The 14,084-nt window shown below is 40.1% G+C and overlaps 1 protein-coding gene across 2 annotated transcripts in view; it reads right to left on the bottom strand.

Moving 5' to 3' along the window:
- Positions 1-1,882: 1,882 nt before the first annotated feature.
- The window catches only part of TPGS2 (tubulin polyglutamylase complex subunit 2), a 67,188-nt gene continuing 54,986 nt past the window's right edge, over positions 1,883-14,084 (bottom strand). Inside the window, exons 5-7 of one of the 2 annotated variants that reach the window (XM_047794155.1) lie at positions 6,590-6,703; positions 4,831-4,991; positions 1,883-3,563 (exon numbers count right to left, since the gene is read on the bottom strand). In XM_047794155.1, coding sequence (XP_047650111.1) covers positions 3,333-3,563; positions 4,831-4,991; positions 6,590-6,703 — 506 coding nt within the window. In that variant the 3' untranslated portion in view covers positions 1,883-3,332. Of the gene's footprint in view, positions 3,564-4,830; positions 4,992-6,589; positions 6,704-13,710; positions 13,920-14,084 lie in introns of those variants that run through there. The other variant, XM_047794156.1, reaches the window with a different exon arrangement.

Below are 14,084 nucleotides of genomic sequence, written 5' to 3' on the forward strand. Positions count from 1 at the left end.
TTTCTGTATCCTGGTATCTGTTTCCTTTAGCTTTGGAAAGATTTCAGCCATAATTTCTTCAAATGTATTTTCAATCCCCTTTTTCTTCTCCTTTTGAAATCCCTATTATGTGTAGATTGGCTCACTTTATATTATCCCATAGATCTCTTATATTGCTTTCATGTTTCTTCATTTGGTTTTTTGTTTGCTATCCTGATTGGGTGATTTCCATTATTCTATCTGCCAAGTCACTGATTCGTTCCTCTGCATTATTCATTCTGCTCTTCAGTACCTTTAACTCAGTTTGCATCTCTGCAAATGAATTTTCTAATTTTTCTTGGCTCCTATTTCCCAGTTCCTTTCTAAAGTAATATGCATTACTATTTATATCCACTCTTAATTCCCCCATATTTGCCCTATTCCTTCAGTATTTTCACTATCTCCTTTTTGAACCTGGCTCCTATTAGACTGTAGAGATCTGTTACATTGCTCCTTCCCGTGAATTCTGCTGTTCTTTTAACTGGAAATAGTTCCTAAGATTCTTCATTTTGCTCATATTTTTCTTATTCTGTGAGTTTAGGGAAATCAACTACTGTAGTCTTGGAGGGCTATTTATACTTGAGAGTACCCCTGGGTATTTTGTGAGGGCTTACTAGTTATTTTTGGTGTGAGGGTTTGGATGCTTTCTGTTTCCTCAGTGTATGCAAGCTGCTATCCCCTTGATATGGTATACTGTGTGCTTCCAGGGAGATGGAGGCAATGGGCAGGGCTAGTAGTGCCTGATTACTGGGCCCTTGATAGTAGCAAGGACCTGTGGGAAGGTGGCACAGGCTGTAGGAAGTGGCAGTGAGCCTCAGGTAGGATTTAGGAGGTACTTGGAGCATTTGGCAGTGGCAAGCATGTGCATTCCCAGGGGAGTGAAAGCAACAATGAATGGTGCTCGGTTGCAGTGCCCTCCTCTGTGCTGACCTCTGAGGTGATTGGGGCCACAGGTGCTGCCTCTTCACGGACCCCTAGCGGTGGTGGGTCATGCTCACCTTTGGAGTCAGAGACCATGCAAGAAGCACTGTGTCAGGAGGCACCACCACCTATCTGGTCCACATGGGCACAAAGAAAAGATATTCCTATGGTGGTCCACCCCCCACCTTGCCCTTCCCAACAGCAGCACCTTTCTTCTGTGGACCCAGGACTCCTCCTGGGTTCCCCCAGCTGTGGTGCACTGCTCCCTAACTCCTCAGGCTGTTTCCACACAGCCAAGCCTAGTCCTCTCCCCAGAACTGACCCCTGGAGCCTGAGTGTCCATGCCCAGCCCCCAACTGAGCATCTCAGTCTGTAATGTCCTGGGAGGTGGTACCAATGATCTTTGTGGCTCTCACTCTACTTTGCCCTCCTCAGTCAGGCTGTTGCACTTTTCTCTGCAGCTTTGAGGTCCCTCCATCTCAGGTGATCTCCCCATCAGATAGGGGGCTTCCAGGGTGTGGCTTCCTTTCCTCTTTCTTGCCTCCCTCTCAAGAGTGCTGGTCCTGTCCTGATTCCTTTCTCTCTCTCTCTTTCCCCCTTTTGTTCTACCCACTTCTATGGAGGGTTTCTTGCCCTTTTTGGAAGTTTAATGCCTTCTGCCAGCATTCAGTAGATGTTCTATGAGAATCATTCTACATGTAGATTTTTTTTTATGTGTTTGTGGGAGAAGGTGAGTGCGAAGTCTTACTCATCTCCACCATCTTGATCCTATGCCTAAATGCTCTTGTAAGTTGCAAGCTGCATCTAAAACTAGATTTTTACAATATAAAACGAATGATAAAGTGCTAGGAACTTAAAATTATTTAATTTTTCTTAGAATAACATTAAGTAGCAAACAAACAAAACCATGGTAACAAGTTGTGAGAGAAACCACAGAAGAAAAGAATTTTAGTACTTTTAATGGTACCATTTTCCTGATTTTTGGACAGAAGGCTCACATCTTCATTTTAAACTGGGTCCTACCTATTGGTAGCCAGCCCTGCTCTCGATTGCTTTACACCTCCTGAAGTAGGTCCCAAGCCTTTTCTTACCAGAACCCCCTCCCATCAACAGCCCTTTGGGGGCTCTACCTGGTTGTCACTGCGTGAAGGGCAACATTGCTCCCCTGGCTCCTCTCCTTGTGGAATCTAGAGCTGCAACAGGATTGACTTAAAAATAATTCAGGGTTTCCATTAGAGGAAGGACACCTGCCACAGTGGAAGATGACACAACTGCTAATCCCCTTCTAACCTTGACTTGTCTCGGGGAAGCAGCCAAATGCTGTGATCTTTTATCTGGCACTGCCTGGTCTCCCTTTGATTTGATTAGTTTGGGCAGGAAAAGGCTTCTGGAAGACAACTTCAGCTATTAGCTTTGACAACCTGGCTCTTCTCTCTCCTTTCTCACTGCTCCATGAATTGTTGAGCAGCTGTGAGTAGGCCGATCAGGTAGAAAGCTCTTGTCAATAGTAACTGATTTCACCAAACCTCTTTATGAGGAGTCCAGCAAAGCAGTGCTTTGGACTTTGTGTTTTTTAATGATACAGCAGAATTACCTCTTAAAAAAACACAATAAGTGAGATAATTCTGGCAAAGGTGCAAATATCACAAAACTGGAAATAAGAAATTTTATAGGAATCTGAAAATGAGCAAAACAAGATTTGTTTGTGGTAAAGGATGTAGAGAAACATACAAATGTAGCTTCAAGATTTTTCATGGAACATTATAACCTATCAAATATTAACTGATCTGAGGAAGGGTATGCAAAAATATTCTAATATAGTGCTGCCCAACAGAACTTTCTATTATGATAGAATTATTTCATCATGTCTGTGCTAATACAGAACCCACTAGCCACACGAATATGCACAATGTGGCTAATATCACTGAGGAACTTAATTTTCAATATAGCTTAAATTTAGCTGCTTTAAAATATGGCTACAATTGAACAGCACAGCTCCAATGCCTCGTAAGTCAAAACCAATGGTTTCTCCAGGGAATTTCTCCAATTACTGCTGAGGGGTGGGGGTTGGAAGTAGGAAGAGAAGAAAGCTCTTAACAGATCTCTTTAGTCACTTACACAAGACCTTAAATTCTCCACAGCCTCCAGATGCAGTAGGTGGCAACCTGCTGTAAGGAGTATGGGGGGAAGGATTCCTGGGGAGACCTGAGTATGTTCTTCCAAAAGGGGATCCTGGCTAAGGCCAATGGGAGTGAAAGGCCTAGGATTCTGGTCACTCAGATGAGAAGAGGACTATGGTTCCACACACAGACTCTAAGGCCTGGGCCATGCCTGCAGCATCTGTGCATGGAAATCATTGCTGTGGGGCTTGTGGGGAGCTGGAGGTGGGGTGCTCATTTCCGGACAGGGTTTCCAGAGCCAGAGGAGGATTTAGAGGTGGAAGGAGGACCTGAGGGCCCTTTCTGGCCACCTGCAGGTTGAGGAGGCCCTTTCTTTTTTGGGATTAAGGTCTTGTTCTTGCTCTTGAACACTTTGCTAGGATCCAGCTTGTTCACAAAGGAGTCAGTCTCTTCTGTGAGTAGGTTTGTGTTGTAGGTGATGGGTTTATACATGTTGAACCATTGCTGTAAGGCAGAAGTGGGAAAGAGAGTCACAATTCAAAGGAGAAATGCATATGTTTATGCTCTTTAGTACAAAGGTAGAAATCTGGAGAGACAGGACAGAGAAGAGAGTAAAAGTTTTTATGAAAAATTGCCTCTAAAGTCTACTAGCATTTCTTTTAAGTAAAAGGGAAGACACATATTACTTTGAGATCTCATTACCTTTAACCAATGTATCATGAAGACCAAGAATCTGAGTAAGCTTCTTTCCTTCTGACTTAGCCCTGAGCCTGGGATGCTAGGTCCCATATCACCAGAGTACTGTGTCCTGTTTTGCCCTCAGACCAGCCACTGACCATCTGGTGGATTTGGTAACATCATTCCCACAGGGAAGGAGGAGAAAGAGGCCAGAGCAGCCTCTGCTGAGGGAAGCTGCATACTCTCTTCCCTACAGGGTTTCTGGGCAGCTGAGGGAAAAGGAGATCTACATTTATTGACTTTCATTGATCATAACCACCCATTATGTTGACTGGATGGACGTCATTGCCACTTGAAGAAGATGAGGTTCACTTGATAAATATATACATGGAGCCTAGTCCCTCATTTTTTGCCACTCATTCAAAAGTTCAAGACATACTTGGTACTCTTAAACCAGGCAGTATGTCAACATTACCTGACATCTGTATGTTTAAAATGTGTCTAGATCTGTAATATAAATGAGGCAATCCATACTTTGAAATACCCTACATCATTGAAAAAGTCAGCTCTCTATATACTGACAGGGAATGAGCTCCAACATGGAGTTAAGTGAAGAGGGTGCAGAAATATGGGAAAAGTACATTGCATTAGTGATTTAGAAAAAAAGGAACCAAAAACTGTATGGATGCATGCTTTCTACTCAATAGAGTATCTTGGTGAAGACACAAGAGAAACTAACAGTGACTGCCTGTGGGGAAGTGGATGGGGAGACTGGAGAACCAGGGAGTAAGAGATCGACTTTTCACTGTTCCTGTGTGCATGTACTGGCTATCCAAAACCAACAATCAAACCTAAACCCTCACAAAGAGTTCCTTAGAAATAAAAACTCCCCAGGTGATTCTGAGGATCTGCCAAGTCTGGGAATCACTAAACCACCTCTAGTGGAAGCCTTGCTTATTAAAAATACAGTTTCCTGGGCCCCACCCCAGATCACCTGAATCAAATGAGGAAGCTAGGCATTCATAATTTAAGCATTTTCTGAGAAGATTCTGATACATTCTACAGTGTGAGGTGACAGTTGGTTCTCTCTTACCTTGGCCTGGGGGCTAATGCCATAGCTGGTGAAGGCATACTGCCACTGGGGCAGGCCCAGGTGGGTGATGAGCAGGCGATAATAGGCAGTAAAGGTATCTGTGAGAAAATGCCAGTATAATGCTCTGTCCAGGAACCAGATCTCAGAGTCTTGTGCTAATGCTGAAATAGCACACAAAAGAGATAAATGAAGAGATGGCTTAACACCTTTTATTTATAAAATCAACATCTACTCACAGTGAAAACAAGTTTCAACAGTGGAAGGGATGTAAAATATAAGTTCCCCTTTTTCCTTCCAATTGTCCAGCTCCACTCTCCAGTGGCCAGTGTTTCCAGTTTCTTTGGTATTCTTTCACAAATTCTTGATCAATCAGTTGACTGATCTATCTGCTGGGCTTTGGCCATCTGTGCATTAAAGCCATCTAAGCAGCACTCCTTTCTTGTGTGGACTCAACACTCCCTTCCCTCCCTAGATGCATGTTGTTGTCTCAGCCTTCCTGAGACACTCTGAGAAACTCTGAGTGGCCCTGATTTTCTGAGGAGGATCCCTGTTAGGAATTAGAAGTGCTATGAGAAACCACCAGAGAGAGGCCAGCTCCCTCTCTTGGGAATCCTGCATGTGCTGTTGTGCAATGTGCTGGTTGAGCTGAAGCAGGCACTATTGTACCAGCTCCTGCTTCAAACCGGTTTCTGACCTTCCATCACTACCCTGGAGGCCTCTCTTAGTTCATCTCCTAATGGCTGTTAACATCTCCCTGGGTGGCCTCCATCCTCCGGTATCTTCCTCTTCAACTTCTGCTTGTGGTCACAAACATTTTCATAGGAATCCTGCCATTCCTCTGCAAAATCACCTTGACTCCCCACTGCCACATAATGTCCAAACTCCTTCACCTGGTTTTCAAAACTCCCCATGAAGGGAAACAACTGGGTCCTTAGCTCATCTATTCCTCATCCACAAGATGAATCATGTGGCCCAATGAACTTTAATTATTTATTACCCCCAAATCAGGTGCCCTCTCCCAGGGCATGGCTTTTACCCATATCTCTTTGCTTGGATGCTCTCTTTTGCACCTAACCCAAGCCCCATATCTCATTCCCAGTCACATTGCAGGATGCAGCTCAAAGGCTACTTTGCAGATTCCTCCAGCTGGAGGTGATCTCTCCTTCTCCTAGCAGTAAATCCTGGTACATCTTCTCATCCCCACTCTAGACAGAGAGCTACCTGAAAAAGGCTGGACCTTGTCCAACTCTGCAGTCCCACGGTCCCAGGGCCATGGCATGAATTGCTGTCTGGGGGCCAGGTGGTGGCCACTGCTCAAGAGGCCAGAGCCTCTTTCTCTTGATTTACGATCTGGGATCTCAGATTGAGGTCTAGTAATTTCAAGTTTTTATTGCTATTAATTGCCCTACATAAAGACATACAGAAGAAAGACAATGTTTTTCCTAGGTGCTTTTCTAATGCATGAGCCTGCTGGAGGAGTTATAGACAGAATTACTACTTCTTTTAATTTTTATTCACTTATAATCCTAAACTTATTACTTTGCAATAACTCACAAATGACAATAGCTTAAAAAGACTCTTCACTGGCCCGGAGAGGTATGCTCAGAGTGGACCAAACAGGTTTTCTATGCCTTGGCATCCACAAGAGACCAGGCAGCATCTCAGTAGGTCAGGGAGGAACCTTTTGTGTGATGGCTGGAGAACAAGGTCAGCCAAGGCCATTCTCAAACCACAGGACCATGCCTGCCATGATTCTTACCTGGTTTCCCTCTTTTGTAGACAAGACAAACCTTCCCATTCCCACTGCAAGGATCCAGTTCAAATATCACACTGCGAGAATCAAAGTGAGGCTTCTCTGGCTGGTTCTCACCGGCTGCAAACCCAGAAGTTAATGGTAATGTTCAAACATACTCAGCTAAATATACTTATTCATCCAGCTTTGCTAGGATGAAAAAGCAGAAAAAAAGTCTTAAATACATTCAACTACTATTTTCAAATGTGGACCAAATGCATTCTATACTCTAAATGCCCTCGGTCTATTCATAGTCTGTCTCGTCTGGGCTCCCTTATCACTAATAGTGTCACAAGATCTGGGGGAAGGTGGCAGGAGGACATCAAACTGAACTTCTTGGGAGTAGGATGACATGAAGTCAGAGTAACTTGAACAACATTTTTCTTTTTCTCCAGATAACTGCTTTCCCCTCATATATAGCACTTTATGATCTTCTGATTAGAATTTTATTTTCCTGTCTAAAATGTATACTGATAGTATTTAATTATGTTTATAATTAATGCTAGTCTGGCTATGTTAAAAATACCTACCTAGAAATCAAATATTGTGTTGAGACAGAAAAAAAGATTTGATTTACACCTATAAATAATTTTATATAAATGCATATTTACATTTCTAATTAAAAGTGTTTTTAAAAAAATGGTTTTCCCCTACCCTGATGGTTATATTTCACATTCTTCCTCATCTTACATGGTCCTAGACAGACATATAGGTATACATTTAAATTTTGTCAAGATTGTTTGCTATATAAAAATGGGATATAACACCTTACCTGAATCTTACTTTCTATGTAGTAATACTATGTGGAAAGTCTTCTAAGACATTTGGTATTAACTCTAATTCATTCTTTTTAATGGCTGCCTGACAGTCTGTGGGAGTGGATGCACCCTAATTTATCCCACCATGCCCCTATTTATAGGCATTCACCTACCGTTATTCTGCGGTGAATGCTACAGTAGTCATCTCTGTGCATGTCCCTTTGTTTTGGTGCTTTCGTTATATATACCCTGCAGTAGAATGGACATTGGCAGACTGCTTTTTGAAAAGGTCTTTGTTTCTGAAAGATATTTTCACTTGATATAGAATTATAGATAAGCAATTTTTTCCTTTGAGTACTTTATCTTGGATTGTTTTCAGTGAGAAATATGCCATTATCCTTATCTTTGTTCCTTTGTATAAAACTATCTTTTCCCATTGACTGCTTTTAAGATTTTTTCTTTATTCCTAATCTTGAGCAATTTGATTGTTTTTTAGTAATATTTATTCATGTTCTTGGCTTGTTAAAACTTCTTAGATATGGTTTAAGTTTCCCATAAAATTGGTAAAGCTTTGAGCCACTATTTAAGTATTATTTTCTGACACCCCCTCGCTTTTTTCAGGGACTCCAATTACACATACATTATACCACTTGTTATCCCTCAGTTCACGGATGCTCTTTTCATTGAAAGAATTCATTTTCATTGAATCTGTAGAGTGCCTTGAATAGTATACTCATTTTGACAATATTGATGCTTCCATTCCAAGGACATGGTGTATCTTTCCATCTGTTTGTATTATCTTTGATTTCTTTCACCAGTGTCTTATAGTTTTCAGAGTAGAGGTATTTTGTCTCTTTAGGTAGGTTTATTCTTAGGTATTTTATTCTTTTTGATGTGATGGTAAATGAGATTATTTCCCTAATTTCTTTGACCTTTCATTGTTAGTATATAGAAATACAATCAATTTCTGTATCCTGCAACTTTACCAACTTCTCTGATGCGCTCTAACAGTTTTATGATAGCATCTTTAGGATTTTCTAGGTACAGTATTGTATCATCTACAAACAGAGATAGTTATATTTCTTCCTTTCCAATTTGGATTCCTTTTATTTCTTTTTCCTCTGATTGCCATGGCTAGGATTTCCAAAACCATGTTGAAAAGAAGTGGTATGAGTGGACATCCACTCATGTCTTGCTCCTGATCTTTAGCGGGAATTCTTTCAACACTTCACCATTGAGAATGATGTTATCTGTGGGTTTCTCATATATGGCCTTTATTATATTGAGGTACGTTCCCTCTGTGCCCACTTTCTGGAAGGTTGTTATCAGAAATGGGTGTTGGAATTTGTTGAAAGTTTTTTCTGCATCTATTGAGAGGATCATATAGTTTTTATTCTTCAGTTTGTTAATGTGGTATATCACACTGATATTGAAAAATCCTTGCATCTCTGGAATAAATCCCTCTTGATCCTGCTGAATGATCCTTTAGTGTTTTGCTGGATTTGGTTTGATAGTATTTTGCTGAGGATTTTTGCATCTATGTTCATCAGTGATATTGGACTGCAGTTTTCTTTTTGTGGGTATCTTTGTCTGGTTTTGTTATCAGTGTGATGGTGGCCACACAGAATGAGTTTGGGAGTATTCCTTCTTCTGTAATTTTTTGGAAGTTTCAGAAGGATAGGGGTTAACTCTTCTCTAAATTTTTGATAGAATTCACCTGTGAAGCCATTTGGTCCTGGACTTTTGTTTGTTGGACATTTTCAAATCACAGTTTCAATTTCAGTCCTTGTGATTGGCCCATTCATCTTTCCTTTTTCTTCCTGGTTTAGTCAATGCAAGCCTATCAAATTACCAATGTTATTTTTCATAGAACTACAACCAAAAATTTAAAAATTTAAACGGAAACACAAAAGACTCTTAATAGCCAAAGCAATCCTGAGAAAGAAAAATGGGGCTGGAGGAATCAGGCTCCCGGACTTAAGACTATACTACAAAGCTATAGTAATCAAAACAGTATGGTATTGGCACAAAAACAGAAATACAGATCAATGGAACAGGATCAAAAGTGCAGAAATAAACCCAAGCACCTATGCTCATTTAATACATGACAAGGGAGGCAAGAATATACAATAGAGAAAAGACAGTCTCTTCAATAAGTGGTGCTGGGAAAAGTGGAAAGCTACATGCAAAAGAATGAAATTAGAACATTCTCTAATAGCATACACACACACAAAATAAACTTAAAATGGATTAGAAAGCTAGACGTAAGACTGGATACAATAAACCTCTTCGAGGAAAACATAGGCTGAACACTCTCTGACATAAATTACAGCAATATCTTCTCAGATCCACCTTCTAGAGTAATGGCAATCAAAACAAAAATAAATAAATAGGACCTAATTAACCTTAAAAGTTTTAGCACAGTGAAGGAAACCCTACACACAACAAAAAGACAACCCACAGAATAGATCTGCAAATGAAGCAACTGACAAGGGCTCAATCTCCAAAATACACAAACACCTCCTGCAGCTCAATTCAAAAAAAAGAAAAACAAAAAAACAACCCAATGAAAAAAAATGGGCATAAGATCTAAACAGACATCTCTCCAAAGACATACAGATGGCCAAAAATCACATGAAAAGATGCTCAGTATCACTAATTGTTAGAGAATGGTAATCAAAATTACTATGAGGTACCCACCTTACACCAGACAGAATGGCCATCATCAAAAAGTCTACAAATAATAAACGATGGAGAGGGTTTGGAGAAAAAAGAACCGTCTTACACTGTTGGTCAGACTGTACACTGGTGCAACCACTACGGAAAACAGTTTTCCTCAAAAAAGTAAAAATAGAACATATTATCCAGCAATCTTACTGCTGGGCATCTATCCAGAGAAAACCACAATTCAAAAACCTACATGCACCCCAATGTTCATTGCAGCACTATTTACAACAGCCAAGACATTGAAGCTACCTAAATGTCCATCAACAGAGGAATGGACAAAGAAGATGTGGTATAGGAATTCCCGCTGTGGTTCAGCGGTAACAACTAGTATCCATGAGGATGCCAGTTCAATCCCTGGCCTTGCTCAGTGGGTTAAGGATCTGGCATTGCCGTGAGCTGTGGTGTAGGTTGCAGACATGGCTCCAATTCGACCCCTAGCCTGGGAACTTCCATCTGCCAGGGGTGCGGCCCTACAAAGACATGGTACATATAAACACTGGTATATTATACACTCAGCCATTACAATGAAATAATGCCATTTTCAGCAACGTAGATAGACCTAGAGATTGTTATACTGACTGAAGTTAGTGAAAGACAAACATATTATAACACTTACATGTGGAATCTTAAAAAGGGATACAAATGAACTTATTTCTAGAACAGAAACAGACTTATGGACTTTGAAAAGCTTATGTTTACCAAAAGGGACAGGTGGGGGTTTTGGAGGGGCATATGCACATTGAGGTGTATGGAATGACTGGCCAACTGGGACCTGCTGTATAGTACAGAGAACTCTACCCAGTGTTCTGTGATTATCTATGTGGGAAAAGAATCTGAGGGAGAATGGATATGTGTATATGTGTGACTGGGTCACTTTGTTGTACAGGAGAAATTATCACAACCTTGTAAATTAACTATAGTTCAAAAAAACTTAAAAATAAACTGGAAAAAAATGGGCAGAGTATCTAAATAGACACTTCTCCAAAGAAGGCATACAGATGGCCAAAAAGCAAATGAAAATATGCAAAAAAGAAAAAAGAGTTTATTTTCTTTCTGTGTTATTTCAGGTAGTTTATTGTTATGTCTTCAAGTTCTCTAGTCGTTCCTTTGGCAATGTCTAAGCAATTGTTAGTCCCATCCAGTATATTTTTCATCTCAGAAACTAGTTTTATCTATAAAAGTTAAATTTGGACCCCCTCCCATCTTCCATGTCTGTACTAAGTATTTAGACATATAGTAATATAATGACATTTCCACATCTGTATCTGCTAATTCTAAATTGTGTCAATTCTGGATTGGTTTCAATGAATCAATTTTTCTCATTACGGTCATTTTTTCCTGCTTCTTTGCATGCCTGGTAATGTTTGATTGGATGCCAGAAATTGTCAATTTTGCATTGTTGAGTGGTTGGTATTTTTATATTCCTATAAATATTCCCGAGCTTTGTTCTGGAACACAGATACTTTTAGATCTTGTGCTTAGTATTTGTGGGGTAGGACGAAGGCAGCATTTAACCTAGGGCTGATTTTTTCCCCCATCACTTGGGCAGGGCCCTTCTGAGTATCTAATCTGTGTAAACCATGAATTTCTACCTGTCTGGCACAAACAAGCACTATTCCTGGTCCTGAGTGAGCACCTGGCATTGTTCCCTCTAATCTTATTGAGTGGTTTTGTCCCTGACCTTGGGCAGTATCTTCACATGCATGTGCTCATCAGTTCTCTACTGAATACCTGAGGAGGATCCTCTGCAGATCTCTGTACTTCTCTCTATGCAGTGCATTCAGCTCTGTTACTCAGTCCTATGAACTCCAGCTGTCTTCATCTTGCTGGGCTCTTAGCTCTGTCTTCTCAATTAAGCAAGTACAACAGGTTCTGCTTGGGTTCCCCTCTCTATGCTCTTGACTAGAAATGCTCTGACAATAAGCTAGGGTTCACTTTCTCTGTGACAAAAAAAAAAAAATAGGAAACTCATTTAGTATGGTTCCTTTCTGCCATTTGCAGATGCAACTCCAGTTTCTGGTTATTTTTGGTTCTTTCTAGTCCTTTTAAGGCAAATTTTTTAAAAAAGTCCCAAGAGTTCACAGTATTATTTATGAGTCTTGATCTGGTAAAAGGGAGTATATCATATGACCAAAATCATAAGGTCAAATCTACAATGTCACCATTATTAGTTCCTCACTTGAATTTTTAGTTTGGTTTTATGTCTGTGTGCACATTAGCATACTGTCTTATAATCTGTGCATAAGTCGTCCAGTGGATCTCTTTCCGTTACCTGTTACTCGTGCTAGTTCTTGTTCACAGTGTCATTTTTTTCATGTGCCTGATTCTTTTATAGTAGGATTATTTTTGAAAAATTATTTCTAAAAACAATTTGAGGTCTAGGATAATGTTATCTTCCTCTAAGGAGATTTTATTTTTATATAAGTTTTATATTGAGGTATAATTCACCTACCATACTATTCACTCATCTAAAATGTACAATTCAGGAGTTCCCATTGTGGCACAGCAGAAATGGATCCGACTAAGAACCATGAGGTTGTGGGTTCGATCCCTGGCCTTGCCCAGTGGGTTAAAAGATCTGGCATTGCCATGAGCTGTGGTGTAGGTTGCAAATGCTGCTTGGATCTGGTGTTGCTTTGGCTGTGGTGTAGGCTGGAGGCTGCAGTTCCAATTAGACCCCTAGCCTGGGACTATCCATATGCCGCAGGTACAGCTCTAAAAGGAAAAAAATTAAAAATAAAATGTACACTTCAGTGTTTTTTAGTATTATTTACAGAGATGTGTATCTATTAACATAGTCAATTTTTATTAACATTTCACTAGAGTGAATTCCTGTTTGTTTCTGCCAAACCCTGAGATTAGTAATATGGAATCAAATTAGTCCAATTTGGGGCTTTAAATATTTTCTGGGATGCACAGAAGATGTACACTTAAGTTTTAGTTCATGTGAAGAGTAGATATTTATGGTTCATTCTGTCCCCTAGGGTGCAGCTCCTCATGGTGCTAACTTAAAAAGTAGGGTAGTTTTTACGGGTGCCGTCTTTTGTAGGTCCTAGACTCCATTGTGTTCTCCTAGTCTCACATATGGGTCAAATTTTCAGCTTTTCAGTAGCCTCATTGCCTCTTTTGAAAGGTATAGTGTACCCTAGGCAAAAGTGGCCTAGATTTCTGTCCCTAGATTTCTATCTTCTTCTGGAGATTAATCTGGTGCACCATCTTCTTAGCTCTTTGATGATTTTTATGTTTTGCCCTGACTTTTCAGTTGTCTTTGGCAGGAAGGATGCTCTGAATTACTTATCTGGCATTACCAGGAGGTCTCTTCATCAGTTTAAGTATGCTCCTAAAAACAGCATACTGATGAGGAATTCTGCTTTCCATATCAATCTGATAGTTTTTGCTTTCAAAAGGGAACTTCAAACCCAGCACATTTAATATAATGATTACGTTTTATTTTATTCTATTATCTATTACTTATATATTTTATTATATTCTTTATTTTTATTCTTATTATTTTGTTGCTTAATTATTTTATAACGTTTCTTTTCCTTTTTTCTTATTTTACTCATGCGATTCAACATTCTCTTCATTACGTTGAAAATTCTAATGTAATTTTTTTTATTCCTTTAGTGGTTATCTTCCTTTTGTTATTTGTTTGCATGATTGAGCCATATGATTCTACCCTTATTTGAAAACAATATGCCATTGTTTCCCCAACCAGGCGGGGTATGCAGAATTCTGAGATGGCCCCCAAGATTGCTGCTTCTTGGTATACACAATTTGTATAACTTCCTCCCTCTGAGTGTGATCAGGACCTGTAAATATGATGAGGAATGGTCATTCTCTTGATTAACATTATGAGACTGTTAAAGCAGAATAGAGAGAAAATTCTTTGGCTGAGAAGTGAGCTGCCAAGCTGTGAGAGGGTCATGTGACTAGAATCTGAGCATGGCCTAAGTGAGCTGCGAATGACCCCTAGC

The sequence above is a fragment of the Phacochoerus africanus genome, chromosome 8 (genome assembly GCF_016906955.1).
Source record: "Phacochoerus africanus isolate WHEZ1 chromosome 8, ROS_Pafr_v1, whole genome shotgun sequence".
NCBI lineage: Eukaryota > Metazoa > Chordata > Mammalia > Artiodactyla > Suidae > Phacochoerus > Phacochoerus africanus.